Source organism: Callionymus lyra, chromosome 13 (assembly GCF_982586985.1).
Source record: "Callionymus lyra chromosome 13, fCalLyr1.hap1.1, whole genome shotgun sequence".
Lineage (NCBI taxonomy): Eukaryota > Metazoa > Chordata > Actinopteri > Syngnathiformes > Callionymidae > Callionymus > Callionymus lyra.
In genome coordinates this window covers 11,085,728-11,104,376 of record NC_141830.1, presented here as the reverse complement: position 1 = coordinate 11,104,376, position 18,649 = coordinate 11,085,728, and the positions used below count along the sequence as shown (strand labels likewise).

General features: G+C 40.1%; 2 protein-coding genes across 2 annotated transcripts in view; both read right to left on the bottom strand.

Moving 5' to 3' along the window:
- Positions 1 to 383: 383 nt before the first annotated feature.
- Positions 384 to 6,640, bottom strand: nek2 (NIMA-related kinase 2). Its single transcript, XM_087804942.1, has 9 exons — positions 6,401 to 6,640; positions 3,945 to 4,162; positions 3,630 to 3,870; positions 2,959 to 3,041; positions 2,767 to 2,893; positions 1,530 to 1,767; positions 995 to 1,049; positions 871 to 926; positions 384 to 727 (listed from the first exon to the last, which is right to left on the bottom strand). The coding sequence occupies exons 1-9, from the start codon at positions 6,494 to 6,496 to the stop codon at positions 546 to 548; spliced, it is 1,296 nt and encodes a 431-aa protein (XP_087661068.1). The 5' UTR covers positions 6,497 to 6,640; the 3' UTR covers positions 384 to 545.
- A 928-nt stretch (positions 6,641 to 7,568) lies between these two features.
- lpgat1 (lysophosphatidylglycerol acyltransferase 1) overlaps positions 7,569 to 18,649 on the bottom strand; it is a 30,800-nt gene continuing 19,719 nt past the window's right edge. Inside the window, exons 7-8 of the mRNA XM_087805939.1 lie at positions 11,315 to 11,421; positions 7,569 to 10,402 (exon numbers count right to left, since the gene is read on the bottom strand). Coding sequence (XP_087662065.1) covers positions 10,251 to 10,402; positions 11,315 to 11,421 — 259 coding nt within the window. The 3' untranslated portion in view covers positions 7,569 to 10,250. The remainder of the gene's footprint in view (positions 10,403 to 11,314; positions 11,422 to 18,649) is intronic.

The following is an 18,649-nucleotide window of genomic DNA, read 5'->3' as shown; positions in this document are numbered from 1 at the left end:
AGTCCATTTTCGTGTGTGTTTGTGATAAATTTGGTAAAAAGTATCTCTGGTGTAGATGACAGATCAGGGGCTTATATATTTATATTTTTAAAAAACGATAGCTGCGCCCATCTTAGACAATTATAACTAAATGTCTTATTTTTGGCGAACGGTGCCATTTCTGTACACTTTACAAATGCATTAATTGTACATTTAACTATTTTCTAATACATTTATAAATAAATAATATATCGCCCTCAGACAGGTGGCTCTCACTACTAATCATAGATACATGACGCTACGTAGCGGCAGTTTTGAGAATACACTGAAACTGCGTCGACGATTTTCAATAGCGCCCTCTGCTGCATATGAGCTGCACTGCATCAATAACGTGGCCAGACAGGAGAGTTTGAATCTTTTATTTTAAAACTTGCATATCTGATCCCTAAGGGTTCACGACTAACATTTGCACATAAATAAAAGACACACAACCAAAGCTGCCATCAGGTCTACAATCGCTCTTAAATAGTCACAGTAGGTTCAGTCACAGGGGGGGCCGGGCAGGGTCAGCGGATCCCGAGCATCTGCCGGCTCTTCAGATGACACTCCTTCTCCAGCTTGCTCAGAGCTTGAGATCGTAGCTTGGCCTTCTCCAGCCTCCACTGGAGAGCCTGCTCTCGACCACGGGGTTGCAGGTTCTCCTTCGTCTCGCCGGCGAAGTGGACCTTCCTCTTACCGGGAGAGACATCTAGAACCAATGAGTGTCGTTTTTAACCCCCAGCTTGATAATAAATATCTTTATTGGTCATAAAAGGTTTATTTACACAGATTTATAAAAAATAAATAAATGAGGGGACAAGAGTGATCAGGTCACTGGTCGGCGTCTGATACCTTGCTCGTGGGCGTTCCTCTGGAGCTGGTTCAGATTCTTCAGCAGACTCTCGGCTCTGGAATGTGACAAGTTTTAGTCGGAGTTCTTTGGATATTTTTCAGGACGAGTAATGAGAGAACAAACCTTTCCAGCTTGTCCGTGGCGAGTCGCTCGCGCAGACACAGCTCGCGCTCTCGTTCTTAAAGAGAAAGAGAAAAAATATTAACGGTCTGTTGCACAAGACCAGGGTCACCATTTTCATCTTCTACAATTCCTCCAATACCTTTCCTATCCTGGAATCTAGAGCTGGAACTATCAATTTCTTTTTTTAATCATGTTATTTTACAGTTAAACCATTGGGTTGTGTATTATTGCAGCCTCTCTGGAAAAAGGAGATCTTAAAAGGGACTTTCCTTGTTAAATTAAAGAAAAACATTTTAAACATTTGAGCCTGAAGACCTGCCCTGCTTGGATAATATATCATTTCAATTTCAAAAGGATGCCTAGAGAAGAAATGAGGTCATATTTCCAGATCCTGCTCTACAACGAGTATCTACAGAATGTCTGCACATCAATCATCAGTTGGTGCTGCACAAAAGTCTCCCTAAAACAACGCTCCATGTCGTCACGAGTTTCCCTCTCTGTAGGCGAGGAAAGCTGGACTTCCTGCCGCACTCACGCTCCAGCCTCTCCTCGCGCTCCTTCAGGCTCCTCTCCCGGTCCTGCAGCAGCTGCTGTTTGAGCCGGAGCTCCGTGTCGGGCGGAGGCGACGGCTTGGTCTGCTTGTGGACCGGACATTCGGGTTCCGCCGAGCGCCGCCGCGCCTGATCCTGCTGCGCCTTCCTCTGCTCCTCGCCGACCGCCGCGGCCAGCAGGGCGCTCTGCAGGATGGAGTCCACCGAGGGGCGCATGTAGTCCTGAGGACACGTTTTTCAAAACTCTTATTTCCTCCCACAAGAGCTCAACTGGAAGTCATGCGTCGGTGTGTGGAGGTATGTCAGTGCCATCACATTTTTACACGACTTTAAAAGCATTTGATTATTATTATTAAAAAATGTAATGGGTTCAATTTGTTCTTTTTTTAAATAACTTATTTTAAACAGTTGAATAGTTAGTTTCATGATACATCATTGATAATAGTTTCAAGGACTCATTCATTCCTCGGGCTATTCAATTGTACAATTCTGAGTTCGGGGGCAGGAGTGGAGTAAAAGTATCTGGATGTTCTATTCTATGTTAGTCTTTGTATCCTTACTATTTTTTCTTTGATCTATGTTCTTTATCTTTATCTTTAGACTTAGATTGTATCATCTTGTTCTTTCTCTTTATTTCTCTTTGTTTTTATTTTATTTTTTTTTTATGAAAAATTGCTGTATTTACTGTGGCTATTGGAATTTTTTTTTTAGATCAATGAAGTTCTACCTTACCTTAGTTAAAATGTAATGTTATATACTAATAATAGAGTTTGATATTTTAATTCCAATTTAAATATTTTCTTTAATTTGTAGTAAAATAAACGAGTATAATAAGAATAGAATATATTTTAAGGGTGCCTTTCTCAACACTTAAGGTCATCGTAAACACCACAAGTAAAAAACCTTAGACAATAATAACAATAAAGAATTTTTAAAAATCATTAAAACAAGAATAGTGAATTACTTTGTTGAAATTTGATCATTCAACATGCAGATGACTGATCAAAAATACAAACATTATGAATTTGTTTTTTTTTAAATTAAATGATCCATAAAAACAAACAGAAAAATGCAATGTTAAAAAAACAACAACAAAAAAAACCCAATAAAAAATATATAATTTAATCAGTTTAAATGATAAATTCAACCATTCAATATTCTGACGGCACTGATACACTTCTATAATGTTGTGACTTTATAGATAACAAAACAATTCCTCACCTTCAAATGAAGCATTTTACTGAGCAGCTTGTTCAACTCCTCAGAGTATCTATACGGAATTCTCCGGAACTTGCCTTCTCGGATCTTCTCTGCCAGATCCCTCTGGTTGTTCGCCGTGAACGGAGGTCTGCACACAGAGACGAGTCAATAGCGATAAAATAAAACCTCTATGTGGAGTGAAAACAAACTTACGAGAGTGCACACAGTTCGTACAGCAAACAGCCCAGAGACCAGATGTCCGACTTTTCATTATAAGACAGTCTGTTGATTTGTTCCTGCAGGAGAGACACCTCACAATCAGTACCCGCGTATTCCTCCAGGGGGCGCCAAACTACAGTATACTTTTGCTGTCAGCCGCCAGGATGAGACTATAGTGACATCAGAATATTAAATCAATTTGAACATTTTAAATGTTGGAACTTTGATTTCTCCTTCTCGAAATTTCTTTTTTCAAGCAATTAATAATTCAAATTTAATTCAGTAATGTTTGTTTTTTTAATTCAATAATTATATACAAACCATTTAAAAAAAATAATAAATTAATGTTTTTTTTTTTTTTTTTTTTTTTTTACAAAGAGTTACATAGAGTTTGATATTGTAATTCTAATTATTTAAAAACAAATGTTCGGAATACTATACATTTAAATTTGTAGTCTTTTAAATTCAATATAAAAATCTGGAAGAGACAATTAAAAATATATATATAATTTAAAGCACTATCATGCTTTTTTTTAAATTAAAGTTTCAATATTTGAAATGTAAAATGAAACTGATACAAGACTTGCAGGGGTGATCAATAACACAAAAAATAAAATAAGACCCGTCAGATACTTCTAAACATTAAAACAAGTGCAGCGACTCACAGGTGACATGTAGTACGGTGTACCAACGAAGGTTTTGGCAAAACTGGTGTCGTGGTTCAGAATCCTGGCCAGACCGAAGTCTCCTAATTTAACGTTCTGCTTGCTGTCCAGGAAGATGTTTGCCGGTTTCAGGTCCCGGTGCAGCACCGTGGCCTGTCCGTCTCGCCGCCTGTGGCACTCGTTCAGGGCTAACGTGAGCTGAGCCATGACCCTGAGGATGAACTCCTCCCCTAAAAAACGCCTGGAAGGACAGGAAACAAAGTTGACGCGGTGGTGACGAGCAATGGTGGACATCAGCTCTGGAGAGAACGCCACCTCTCTTTGGTGCAGCGGGCGATGAGGCTGGACAGGTCTCCGCCCTCGCAATACTCCATGACGATGTACAAGGTGGAGTTGGAGCGGTCGATGATCCTGTCGTAGTACCGCACGATGTTGGGATGCTTGAGCTCTCGAAGGAGGTTGACCTCCGAGACCAGCATCTGCTTCTCACCCTCGCCCATCGTACTGTAGTCCAGCTCCTTCCACACCAGCGTCTAAACCAAGAGTTCACATGGGTGAGTGAAGCAAGTCCAGAATCACATCTTGGAATATCAGGAGAACATTTTAGACACATTTGCATTGAAGATAAAAGGAACACTTAAGACAAACTAACTTCAACTAATGGAAGCATATCAGAACATTTGTAATGTTGTCCCTTTTAAGCAGTTTAATGTTTATTTTTTTAATAAATAAATTAGATTTCTAATCATTTATATATATTGAAAGGTTGACTTTTTAGGAAAACCTAATTTGATATATATATATATATATATATATATATATATACACACTACCGTTCAAAAGTTTGGGGTCACCCAGAATATTTTGTGTTTTCCATGAAAAGTCACACTTATTTACCGCCATGAGTTGTAAAATGAATAGAAAATATAGTCAAGACATTGACAAGGTTAGAAATAATGATTTTTATTTGAAATAATATTTTTTTTCCTTCAAACTTTGCTTTCGTCAAAGAATCCTCCATTTGCAGCAATTACAGCATTGCAGACCTTGGGCATTCTAGCTGTTCATTTGTTGAGGTAATCAGGAGAAATTTCACCCCATGCTTCTAGAAGCCCCTCCCACAAGTTGGATTGGCTGGATGGGCACTTCTTGCGTACCATACGGTCAAGCTGCTCCCACAACAGCTCAATGGGGTTTAGATCTGGTGACTGCGCTGGTCACTCCATTACAGATAGAATACCAGCTGCCTGCTTCTTCTCTAAATAGTTCTTGCACAACTTGGAGGTGTGCTTTGGGTGATTGTCCTGTTGTAAGATGAAATTGGCTCCAATCAAGCGCTGTCCACGGGGTATGGCACGGCGTTGCAAAATGGAGTGATAGCCTTCCTTATTTAGAATCCCTTTAACCCTGAACAAATCTCCCACCTTACCAGCACCAAAGCAACCCCAGACCATCACGTTACCCCCACCATGCTTGACAGATGGCGTCAGGCACTCTTCCAGCACCTTTTCACACACCGTTGTAGGAAATCTTTAGTTTCTTGGCAATTTATCGCATGGAATAGCCTTCATTTCTAAGAACAAGAATAGACTGTCGAGTTTCACATAAAAGTTCTCTTTTTCTGGCCATTTTGAGCGTTTAATCGTCCCCAAAATGTGATGCTCCAGATACTCAACTAGCTCAAAGGAAGGTCAGTTGTATAGCTTCTCTAACCAGCTAAACTGTTTTCAGCTGTGCTAACATAATTGCACAAGGGTTTTCTAATCATCCATTAGCCTTCTGACCCAATGAGCAAACACATTGTACCATTAGAACACTGGAGTGATAGTTGCTGGAAATGGGCCTCTATACACCTATGTAGATATTGCACCAAAAAACAGACATTTGCAGCTAGAATAGTCATTTACCACATTAGCAATGTATAGATTAGTTTAAACTTAGATTCGTTTAAAAAAACAGTGCTTTTCTTTCAAAAATAAGGACATTTCTAAGTGACCCCAAACTTTTGAACGGTAGTGTATATATATATATATATATATATATATATATTTTAAAGAAATGAACCACTTTTAAACTCCCCAGAAACTTTGTACTTATTTAATATTATTTTAATGTTCACTAAATCAATAGATTTTTTAACAATGTCACTGTAGTCTGCAAAATAGTCTGCATGTTGAATGATTAGCTAAATGTTTGATCAAGTAGATCAGTAGACTTCTGGTATCGTCTGGTGTCAGTATTATACCAACATTTTATATTTAAGTTAAAAGGCTACACATTTTTAAAATGTTCTGTATAATTATTGGAATTCGAATATCGAACTGTATTTGTATAAAGAATATAGTTAATTAGATCTTAAATACGGTTGAATCTGTCTTTTTTTTTAATTTAAAATGTCAAACATTGATCAAAATGAATAAAAAAAACACATCTTTAGAGATATAATTCGACATTCGGCTTCCAATAGATCTCAATTAAATTTTCTTAATTACATATTTTTTAATAGGTAGCCTTTTTAAATGTAATAAAAAAAAAGGTTGGTTGACTCAGAATTTCAAAATGTCGAAAAGAAATATATATACGTTTGAATTATTGAATTGAACCATTATATAAACACAAATGAAACATTTCAATTGAAATAAATTCAAATATTCAACGTGAGAAATGAAACCATTCAATTCTCTGTTACGTGCATATCAACTGAACAAACACTTTATCTACAGTCGCCATGTTTCCAAGCTTTTGTTCTCGAGACATTAAAATCGACTCACTTTTCCATCAGTTCTCCTTCGAATCTTCTGACATCTTCCGTACGAACCTGATCCGATCGTGAGCAGAACCTCGTAGTCTTCTACTCTGGACGGCATCTTGACGAGTCAACTAACCTAAACCTAGTTACCCGACTGGTTAACGTTAGTGTGAGTCGCACAATTAAAATAAAATAAAAAAAACGTCAGATGAACTAAACCTCGACTGCTTTAGAAAGAAGGAGAATAAAGCGAGTTTTAACGTTTGCTGCTCGTCGTTCCGCGTGTGTTTGTCTCTGATAACAAAACAGGAAGTGTTGCGCTCGCATTTAAAATTGGTGCTACGGTGCTTGAACCGGATTGGTCCACTTCCTTCAAATAACGGCCTGTGATTGGCTTTAGTCAGGGGACGCTTAAGCACGTTGCCAGGAGCGAGTGACCGCGAGAACGAAGCGGGTAAAGCTCAAGCATTGCGCATGCGCTGTAGACAAACCGAAACAAAAGGGGAAATACTTTTTAGTGAAAGTGTATTTAAAAGAAACAAGTAAAAAAAAAAACACAATAATCTTTTATTTTAAATAAGATTGAGTTTTTAGTAAAATCAATATATAATTTCCAATATTTATTCAAGCATTACATTTATAGTTTTATATTAAAAGGTTGAATCCGTTTTTGTATTATTTAATAAGAAAATAAGAGAACATTTTCAAATTAATTATATTTTATTACATTTTTAGCTGGTTATTCTATTCCAATAATTTAAAAAAATAACCTTTTTTTATTTGTGTCATTTTAAATTCAATATAAAATGTATAATAGTTCCACCATGATCGGCTGTAAGTTTGATCAAGTAGGACGGTACTCTTTTAGTATTTAAAAAAACAAAACAAATTAAACTTTTCAATATAAATTTAATTTAGATAAATCTTGTATTCATTCTATTTAAAGAAAAAAAAAGAGTAAAGATTTGAAGCAAATAAACAAACAAATATAAAATAATTTAAATAACTGTGTGTTGAACTGCACGTGGTTTCAATGTTATTTGTTGAGATGGTCACAGTTTTCATCATGTCTCACACACCTCACGTGCTCTGCAGGGAAGTGTCAATCATCTATGAAGGTCACAGATTGAACATCAGTCTGGAACACTTGCGAGAGAAAAGAATAAAAATGATCAACTTCAAACAGACTGTTGGGTCTTTAAGGGATTTTATTCCAGCACAAGTTTTGTGTTGTAAAATGGCTGTGTAGCTAGGAATTAAAGGAGAAGTACAAAATGGAAAATAACAGACACGTCTATTTTCTCTGTTTCAACCCAACAATTGTTTTGTTTTTCTCCCAAAAACCACATTGTCTTTTCCTTTTCTCCTGGGGAGAATCCTTTAAAAAAAAAAAAAAAAACACGGGGAAGCTTTATTATAAAGTGAATCTCACTATGGAAGTGGACTCCAAAGAAATAAAACAGTGTCTTTGACTTCGTCAGGTTCTTTCACACACCACCGAGGGGAAGCCATTACCAGTGACACATAAAGCTGTCGAGCACACAACACAAGTAGAGATGATACATCTGCGATGTTAGTTAAAAAAAAACCACCTTATGTTGCGAAGATTGATCTTTGGCCCTCGATTAAACGTCAACGACGGTCTGAGCGCGAGAAAAGGGTTTCATCCACACTCCTGCACAGCTTCTACAACTTGCCAAAAATGTTGAAGAATAATAATACCAAACATTTATTATTGACTATTTTGGAGCAGTCGCTGGTCAAGCTGGTCATTGTTGTAGACAACATGACGCTGAAAATCACATTTTTTACACACACACACACACACACACACACACACACACACACACACACACACACACACACACACACACACACACACACACACACACACACACACACACACACACACACACACACACACACACACACACACACACACACACACACACACACACACACACACACACACACAACAAGTACAACAAGTACAACATGTGACTTAAATGTAAAAAGAAAAATGAAAATACAAATGTGTTTTCAACACCAGAATGTTACGATGATATTATACCATTATAGAAAATTATACAGAGATCTTCATCAAGTTTGGTTTTTATTTTTAAAATCAATGCTCCCTGAAAACAAACGACTGCAATCAGATAATCTTGTAAAAAAAAAAAAAAAAAAAAGCTTTCTACCCAATTTCAAAACATTTCAAAACAATAGCTTCTTAGGCTACAATGTGACGGAGACACAGGATGACAAAAAAATATATGAGGTCACACAGTACACTCTGTTTTTCTTTACAGTCGTCCAAAGTTTTTTGGGGGGAAATTTAAGCCGTTGGCTTAGTTGGTTTCTTTCTCGTATTCCGTTAATGCTCGATGAAATTATTCAAAACACATACGTAACACATTTGTATTAGAAAAGCAGAAGTCATTTAGAACACTTGAAATTGTACAGATAAAATACCAGCATAATTTATTAAACCTGTAAAACTACTTTTGTATTACCAAATAAAAACAACTCTATCGGCGCTTTTCAAGACACACGACCCGCACACATACACAGAGTGAGTTCCAACTGTGAATATGTCGACTATATTGCTGCTCTTCTGGGGGGGGGGGATCGTGACGTAGGATTCGGGCAGGTTTGGTGCTGCTCTAAAAAGTCTATCTCCATTTTTAATTAAAAAAAATGTCAGAAGCAAAATGATTGACATGGCCGTGGGATGAAATTGCTTCATTCAGTCGGCTGCTCCGAGACCTCATACGAAGTCGTCCCTCTAAATCAACACAATGGATTAAAAATAAAGAAATGTCTGACCCCCGTAATCTGAGGTGATACCTCATCTTTTTTTTTATGTACAGGATTGAACATGAAGACACTAGAGATTAAAAAAAGGGTGAGATCTGCTCCAACCACGGAGCAGCATGAGTGGATCGCAATTACAAAACTAAATGTGGGGGGCGGGGAGGGGGACAAAGACACACTCATGTAGGCAGGTTAGGCTGTAAAATTTACAGTAATGTAAGCCAAAGATCTCTATGTTGGAACATCGGGTCGCTTTATAAAAATCTGTTTCCTCCCGTCAGACAACACTAAGCATATGGCTTAAATATTTGTAAAACTAAGTCGACCAGAGAGGGACTGAGTCGCTGCGTGATGAATAAGAGGATGGAGTCTACCTCGCCCCCCCTACCCCACAGCAGTCACATGACCACAGTTCCTCAGTCCAGCGCCGCATCATCAATCCTGTCAGGCTCTCAGCAGGGCCGCCGCTGTAAACATGGTCCCTCTCTTTGGACGCCGACAAACATGGACGCAAGTGGTGAAAACTCAAATCTAAAAACTGTCCAGGAAGTTCTCCTGGGTGGAAACGAAGGAGGGAAAGAAGGGCAAAGGGGGGGGGCAGTTCATTAGTGCAATGAAGGTCCAGACGAGTGTCGGGGGAACTCCCTGGTCTGTGACGAGATGGCAGCTGATGCGGGCCCGGGGGGGGGGGGGGGCAGGGGTGGGGGGTCAACTGCTCTCAAACAAAAGTCAAGGTTTCGGCCAGACGTCAGAAAATCTGAGCAGCTCGTCAGGTGAGTCCGGTCCAGATCCTGAGCCTCCATCATCCCCGCGGACAGACATGAGCGTATGTGACTACGTGTAAACATCAACGAGTGACGAGTGCGAGGCCGAGTGTGTGATTCTTCTACGTGACCAGGTTTCTGCGTCGTTCAACAGAATTGTACATTCATTCCATCGGGGCGGGAGGTGGGTCGATCGGGGCTGGCTTGGACAGGACGCCGGGCCACAACAGATCCTGGCTTCTCTTTTTTTCTCCCCCCCCCCTTCAACTGGAAACCCCCGCCTGGTCAGTCACCTCAAAACAAGCAGCCGTAGAGATACTGGAAGAGGCTGAACCACATGCAGCCCGACACGAACGCAAACGACTGGATGAGGCAGAGCCACACGGGGTCAAGGGTCATCTGTCGAGAGGCCAGCGGCTCCTTGCCCTCTAGCGGAGGGAAGGATCCTGGGGGAGGGAGGAGAACGTTAGACGTCGAGGAACTGACAGAACACAAACAAACGGATGATTCTGTCGTGACCTGAAGTCTGAACGTGTGCTGGAGCATCAATACTGAATACAAGTGTTAGGGAAAGACCTTGAAAAGTTTGATCACATTTTAATACAATTTAAAATAAATTTAAATGTAAGGACAAGAATAAAATAAAGAGAAAACTTTACGAAGTAAAATGCTGCACACAGCCACAACTTTGACAATTATTATTATTGATAAAACACAGGAATTTCTGCTGCAAGCAACACAAATATTGAGTCATAAAGTTGACTGGTTGTCGTTGAGAAAAGATAAGTTATAGCCTTTTTTATTATTTTTATTATTGGGGACATTTCAGTTATCACAGAAGTTCATAAAAAAGACTAAATTCATTTAATTCAATTAAGAAACATATGTACAAAAACAATAATACATATATTAAATAGATTTAAAATACATACTATACAAATAATAATGAATAAAATAAACTACTAGATGAATTGTTCAGGATTGTTTCAAAACAATTAAGATTTTCAAGTATATACAGTGGTATGAAAAAGTTGGGGCACCCCATGCCTAATTTTGTTTAAATAATTCTTGCACACTTTCTTTAAATCATAAAAACTTTATTTCACTTCTCAAAAATCACTGTGTTTGTCTCATAAAAGATATATTTAACTGGAATTTTTATCCAAACAACTAATGATTTATTAAGGAAAATCATGAAAATGTACAGGGGTGCCCAAACTTTTTCATACCACTGTATTATTTAACACCTGCTCAGGTAAACATTCCACACTCGAGAGAGGGTTTCCCTGAACATGAAAATAAAATGCGTGTGTGTTAGCGTTCATTGGCAGCTGGTTGTTGACCATGACTGGACTGACCTGTGTTGTAGAAGTGGGCCAGAAGATCCTCCTTCTCCACAAACCTCTGGTACAGCCAGTCGGTGAGCAGCTCCGACTCCACGGGGACGTCTTTGATCGGGTACATCCTGCACCAAACACAGGAGACCATCACAAACTGGACTTGAAATGACAACGGTCTGCGTAATCGCAACAAAACTAACATCAAAACAGAGATAAACAAAAAGAAGGGGGGGAGTCGAATTGAAAACGCTTTGAGTGAAGTGCAATTCCAATTTTCTCCCGCAGGTGTCGCCACTCGGCCGCTGGTCACCTTCAGCTGGAAGGTCACAGTCTCCTCCAGCAGCTGCGTCTCCTCGATCCTCGAGGCCGCTCGATACAACCAACACTTCTGAAGTCCAGCTACAAGGGTCGCGAGTGGGTGAGGATTGAACGCAGGAATGATCGATGCTATTCAAAAAACAATCTGTGATGACGTAGATCGGATTTTCCTGACGTGAGGAAGACAGATGTGCACTGGGGGTGGTCACGTGACGCTACACCTAAAGCCCCACTCTGAGCGTAAATATTATATTGTTACACAATAGTTAATACACTTTGGCGTGTACAATTGTACTGTGTATGTCCAGGTAACGGGTGTACATTTTTAAGTGTAGCCATAGGTGTAGTGTTTTCTTTTTTTAGCTTTGACTTGTACGTTTGTCCAGATAAGAAAACAAGTTTGAAAGTTTTATTCGCGTTTGAGAACATCGAGTCCGAATCCTCGGTAAGTGTCTGTCACCCGAGTGGACCATCAGGGGTCACCTGATCGGACATCTCCTGCAGGTTCTGTGGCTCAAATGTCCCCTTGAGCAAGTTTCACTCAAGCAGCGGGAGAAAGTTTGGAAACACAATCGCACGTTACAAAAGTGTCCTTCACACTCGACATCCCAGATGGAGCTACACACAAACCTCACGATGCTATATTTCAACACACTTACTAAATAATTTTCGGAACAATTTCAGTGGAAACTGATATTTTTGTGACATCTTTTTAGTTAAATGAATAGAACTGAAAGCCAATAAAAAATGCCCGAATATTAGCTTTAAAAGCTGCTGGAACCGCCTGTATCCTCTCATCCTCAGTAATTCATTTTGGAGTGGGAAGATAATGTCTGTTGACTTCTAACGGCCAGATTTTAATTGCAACACAACAAGTAAAAATGTTAATATTTGTTTCGTTTTGTTGTCCTCTGCTTTTCGGGGTTCGGGTCGCAGGGGCAGCAGCTTAAGCGGGGAGGCCCAGACCCCAGCTACATCGTCCAGCTCTTCCCGTGGTCTCCTACCGGTGGGACATGCCCTGAACACCGTGAATATTCTCATCTCCAAGGATCCATCTAAACTTTTTTCAGCTAAACAATAATAAATAAATACAAAAGAAGCTCTACTACGAGTCTCAGATGAGGACAGAGCTGCATGTCCAAGTGCTTGCAGTACTTGGGATGAATTACTGATAATTCTTTCCAATCAATTCATTTAATTTTAGTATGTTTTTGTCATCAAACCCACACACAATTGATTGAAAATGTAAATACCAAATTATTGACTTTATAATGTAGCCATTTGCCCGACAATAAGGCAAATCTTTAAACCCCGGATTCCAGAAATTGATAACCGTAGTTTTTCTATTCGTTTGATGACTTTAACCAACTCTCGGGGTCGGCCCAGATGACATCACGAGCGATATTTCTTTCGATTCGACGTACGACATGTGGCGCGCACACATCGAGTAGCGCGACAATGACGGTGAAAGTCTGGCGTCCACAGCAGCCGCCCTCTCGTTTTCATTCTAACCCACTTGGCAGCCACTCGTCCAAGAACCCGACACCAGCCGGTCGGAAGAGCTGCAGTATCTCCTGTTGGCCGGGCTCGTATTTTATATCTTAGTTACACGACGACTCGGTCGGCGAAGGACGCTCCTGACGAATGATTTTAAACGAAGAAACTTCAGGATTATCGTGCGATTGCCTGTTTATTTGACAAAGAAAGCGAAAACAAAAAGCTGTTAATCTGCAGTAATGCTTTGTTAGAACCACTTAGCTCCTCCAGGTTTCTTATTCCCACTACAATGTTTCCGTCTTCGCTGATTTAATTTGGCTGGAGGAGTCGGTCCACTCAACAAGCCTCTTTTGGAGGGAGGCCAGCCATTGTTTAGGGGGGCTCGGCGCTACCGACGGAGTCGTTCCAGGGGGGGGGCTGTGGTCTCGTGGCAGAAGGTGAACGCTGAGATAAAGAGTCCAGAAGGACCCCATGGTCTGCCTCGGTCGTTTCCACACGGCAGATAAGACTCCTTGTTACTCCAATTAAGATCCGGGATCTACTTGTGAAGCCTCCCCGACGCCGAAGATTAAAAAGCACTTTTGAAAAACGGTGTGCCGGTTTAAATTAGTTTTACGCCGCTAATGGAGCTTCTTTTCTTAGTATGATTTTCCATCGATTGCGATTCGGATCTAAGTGAACCACACGCTCGGCCACATGACTCTGAAGGGATGCCAAGAAGTGCTTATCAACGGGAGTGAGGTTTAGAGATGCTACGAGGCTGCTGGTTAATTGCTCCATTTACTCTTTAATCTGCTTCCTCCCCGACTCCAGGCGCTCCCGGTTCCTGGAAATGGTTTTTCTACAGAACACTTTCGTACGTCGGGTCTTCAGTGAGACATCACAACCGGGGCCCCCGATCTCCAGAGTTTAACCGGAGCGTGAGATATCGATAGTGATTGATACTTAATAACGTCTGTGCGGCGTTCGCTCGCTGCCGTCATGAACGTCACAACAGTGCCATTTATCACCGTCGCCCTCTAATGAACGCCGGAGTTATTGCTCCATGCTAGCGTAGGAGACGACGGGTCACACATTTTTAATTATGTTTGATTACCAGGAACAACTCGTAACAATATCGGCTCCTGCTGGACATTTTATTATTAATGAATGTTGGTTCCAGCGGGGTTCAACGATTGGAATAATAAAACGACAAGATTACAAATTCTACAGACAGAAAAAAACGAGTTAACTGGAGAAACAATAATGAAAACTAAACAGTGAATCCTCTGCTGTAGAGGTGAATGTAATTTATGCTACAGCTAACCCCGGCTAAGATCTGATGTTATTGTTACTTTGAACTTGACTATCAAGCAAACACAACATCATCCATACTTTGGCTAACGCAAGATAGCATTGGCATGTTTTCGGATACGTTAAATAGACATTATGTTCTTAGCAAATTTGAACATGCTATAAATAAACCAATAGAAAATATGACCTCGGGGAGACAAGCAAATGATAAGTTTACGTATGATAAGTGTCAGTAGCAATTACGGTGTAAACTCTCCTCCACGCTTATTTCTCAACAATATAAACACGCTAGTTACGCGGAGCTGCTGTTAACCAATGAGGCGAGTGTGTTTTGGTCATGTGATACGAGACTATAGTTTTAATAAAGTTGAGACTCTGACAGCGACAACTCTTAAGCTTTTACGAACAGTTGTTAAAAGATGCGACTATTACAGGATTTATCGCAATAGCAGAGTAATACTATGAGAATAGCATATTAATACTACGTTGACTCATGGATTAATACTACAAGAATGGCAGAGTATTACTACGGTGACTCATGGAAAGATACTACGAGAATCGCAGAGTATTACTACGGTGACAACTTTTACGAACAGTTGTTAAAAGATGCAACTATTACAGGAATTATATTTATCGCAACAGCAGAGTAATACTACTAGAATCTCCAAGTAATACTACGGTGACTCTCAGAGTAATACTATGAGAATAGCATAATAATACCACTGTGACTCATGGAGTAATACCATAAGAATCGCAGAGTATAACAGTGACTCAAGGCATAATACCACGAGAATCGCCAAGTAATATTTCGGTGACTCACAGACTAATACTATGAAAATAGCATATTATTACAAAGGAGACTCATGGAGTAATACTTAAACAATCGCAGAGTATTACTACGGTTACTCTCGCAGTAACACCACGAGAATCGCTAAGTAATATTACAGCGACTCAGAGTAATACGATGAGAATAGCATATTAATATAACGGTGATTTGTGATTTATATTTAATCTTATTGTTAACCATTGGAAGGGCTTTGTTGTAATGGGATTAGTTTGGAGGTGTTTGAATGGAGACAAAACCCTCTAGTGGGTATATAGTGCAACTGATTTAGAAAGATGGCAAATCAGAGATATTGAGTGTTACCGGCTACATGACAGTTAGAAGCTTTGGTTACAAGTGGTTCTCTACAAGTACATGTAGAGCTTCCAACTACAATGACTACATTTAAGAAACACTATTGTTTCTTTGATTCAACTGGGCCTACAAAATACATTTTCTTGATCAAATAATTACTGTAAATAAACTTCTGACCCAAGTGACAGAAGTGTTGATGAAGGATTCGACCACTGGTTCATGACACCGCGCTGCTGAGGAGTGGAAATGGGTGGAAAGCCAGGGTTAATGGCAGCACGGCGAGGTGCATCGACCCCTTATCAGCTTAGAGTACAGAAGACTCATAAAACTGGTGGTCACGTAGATATGACAACGCCTTGCTCTTCATGCTTGTTAGACTTCTACTGTATCCAGGCTACACCCGGGGACAAACCCAACGCCGGCAGGAGGGAACAGACGGAGAATCCTGTCACCGTACTTTTAAAGCAAAACAAACCAGGCTTTAGGGAATGTCTGTGGCAGGACATTTTCACACTTTCTCATTTTCTCAACATTCCTGCGAGTATTCCTTGTCCCAGCAGGTGAAAGCATGTGATGATGACCACGCACCCACGCCTCATAAATCACGTCCGATGTGTTCAAACAGCACTTTTCGGAAAAAAGCTTACAGCGGCAACAACGAAATAGAGAAGTCTTCAACACCCACTGCTGCCACTGCCCGCCTCGCTCTCCCACATGCCAGTCACAGGCGGCTTATGAGGCCGCAATCTGGGAGGCTGAGATTATATTAGAGACTCAGAGGGACGGAGCCGTGGAGGGACGGAGCGGATGGTGGTTAGATTACATCAAAAATGTGGATTCTTTTAGAGCGACGCTCAGTATACCAGGTGGGACTTGTTTGTTTGTCTCGTCAAATCTCTTCATACCAATTTATCCTTTTGACCCGGCGACGATTACAGGGTTTATATTCCGGAGTGAAAGGAGCAGGAGATTAGACTGAAGTTCATGGGAGAGGTTAAAGGGGTGTTTTGCTCAATTGTGAAAAAAAAAAATCAAATAGCTTTTACAAAAAAGTCACTTTTTCTCAGACTTTTATTTTGAAAACCAGTGCTCGGAAACAGATAATCAGTGCAGGATTAGTCTTATTTCATAGAGACAAATAGGCCATTTCTCTACAACAAACTATGTCTGAGCTGTGGTCACTATATTGTCGAAGTATATCAGTGCCATCGGAATATTGAATGGTTGAATTAAACATTTTAAATTTGAAAATTTAAAGGAAATCACCCCATCAACATTTAAAAGCATTAAAATGCATCTTCAATAGTTTATTTTGAAAGATTATTTCTAGACTATTTTTTATTTTATTTTTACTCAGTGTTTGATATTCTAAATCCAACCATTAAAAAATAAATATATAGAATTTTTAAAATAGAAAAATGAATAGAATTTCCTTTTCTAATGCATAGCATTTTTTTAGTTAAATAATTTCCTATTTTGAAAGGTTGAATTGGATTTTTTATTTTCACACAGCAAGTTTGATATTCTTAAAAAAGAAAAAATTGTAAACTCAATATTTTACAATGTCTTGCCTTTTTAATTCAATATAAAAATGTTGGTTGAACCCTGTTTGTGGTATCCCTTGTGTCATCTCTGGGTCAAGGTGAACGACCTTGACACCAGACAATATTAAAAGAGTACCAAACTACTTCATACCAACCATTATATATTAACTAGAATTTTCTTTTTTTATGATTTGGAATAATAATATCGAACTCTATGTGTAAAAAAAAACAATATTAACCTAGAAAATAGTCAATGTTTTAAATTCAATAAAAAAGAAAAAAAGATGCAATTATGCAAAAGTTAAACAGTTCAAAATCTGAACCATTCAACCATTAAATACACACGGCTCTGATACACTTCCACACTAAACCAAACGACATAATGCAGGAGATGCTTCCGATTAGGATTTGGGGAAATCCAACTTATCGCCTTAAGCCTCATGACTGTTTAAAAATGAAGGGAAAAAAGGCAGACAGCAAAGATAGTGCTGATGTAACATGACAAAAAAAAAAAAAAAAAACAACCCCCATCGTCCGGGTAATCCTCTTGTTGGCTCGTCACCTGGACCGGCACGCGCCGCCGGACTCCGGGACCCGCCGTGGCCCCGTGATCAGCAGCAGCATCTGTGCTCCGGCTCGGCCCGTCTCAGCTGCTGACGGAGCAGGAGTCTGTGTCGATGCTTGATTAGAGTCCCAGAGGTGGGCCGGGACCGGAGCGTCCACTGCTCCGCTAATCTCACACTTAATGACTCCTTAGCTTTAAGCCCCGGCAAGAAGAGAACCACCCAGCCTCCATAAATCACATTGTGGAGCTGGGTGTGTGTGACAGGGACGTACCATGAGAAGGTCACTTGGAAATATTGAAGGTTAACGAGGCTCCTCCCTGATCGCTACTGCTGGAACATATACATCCCTCGTAACACCAGCATCGCTCGCTGGATCTTTGCAATAAATCTGAGGGAGACCCGCCGCCGTCGTCGCCTTAAGTAGACAGATTAACTACAGGACAAAGAGGTCGGATCTGCACCGAAGGACAAAAGTGAGCCGCGACGTTCTGAATGATTCTTCTGTTGCCGTTTTACTGCTTCTACTTCGACCCCCCCCCCCCCCCCCAGAGGTGACGCTGCAATATCACGCCGGCAGCTGCAAATCTGACACGTTCAGAGAGTGAGGAGACACCAGGACCTGCAGCGCCAGGAGTAAAGGAGTCTCGTAATGAACAATTAAAAATAAATAAAGGCTGGTTGTGTGGAAGCATTCCCTGACACAGACCTGAACCAAGTGCCTCCCTGGGAACCCATGGTGGACCTTTGACCTCAACTACCACTTAAAGGACCATAGCAGTCCCTCGTCATATCAGGTTCAATTCTCGCTGTCTCACCGATATTTATTTGCCGTATTTAAGGGCAACTGATGTGAAAATGTAACTTTCCTGATTTGCCTCATCATCACCATGTTTTTAAGTTATTACTTTATAAAGATCTTGGCGAACAAGTGGTTACGAGAGCAGAATCCATTATGACGTAATAATGGCTTCAATCACACCTGCTTTGTTTATACAAT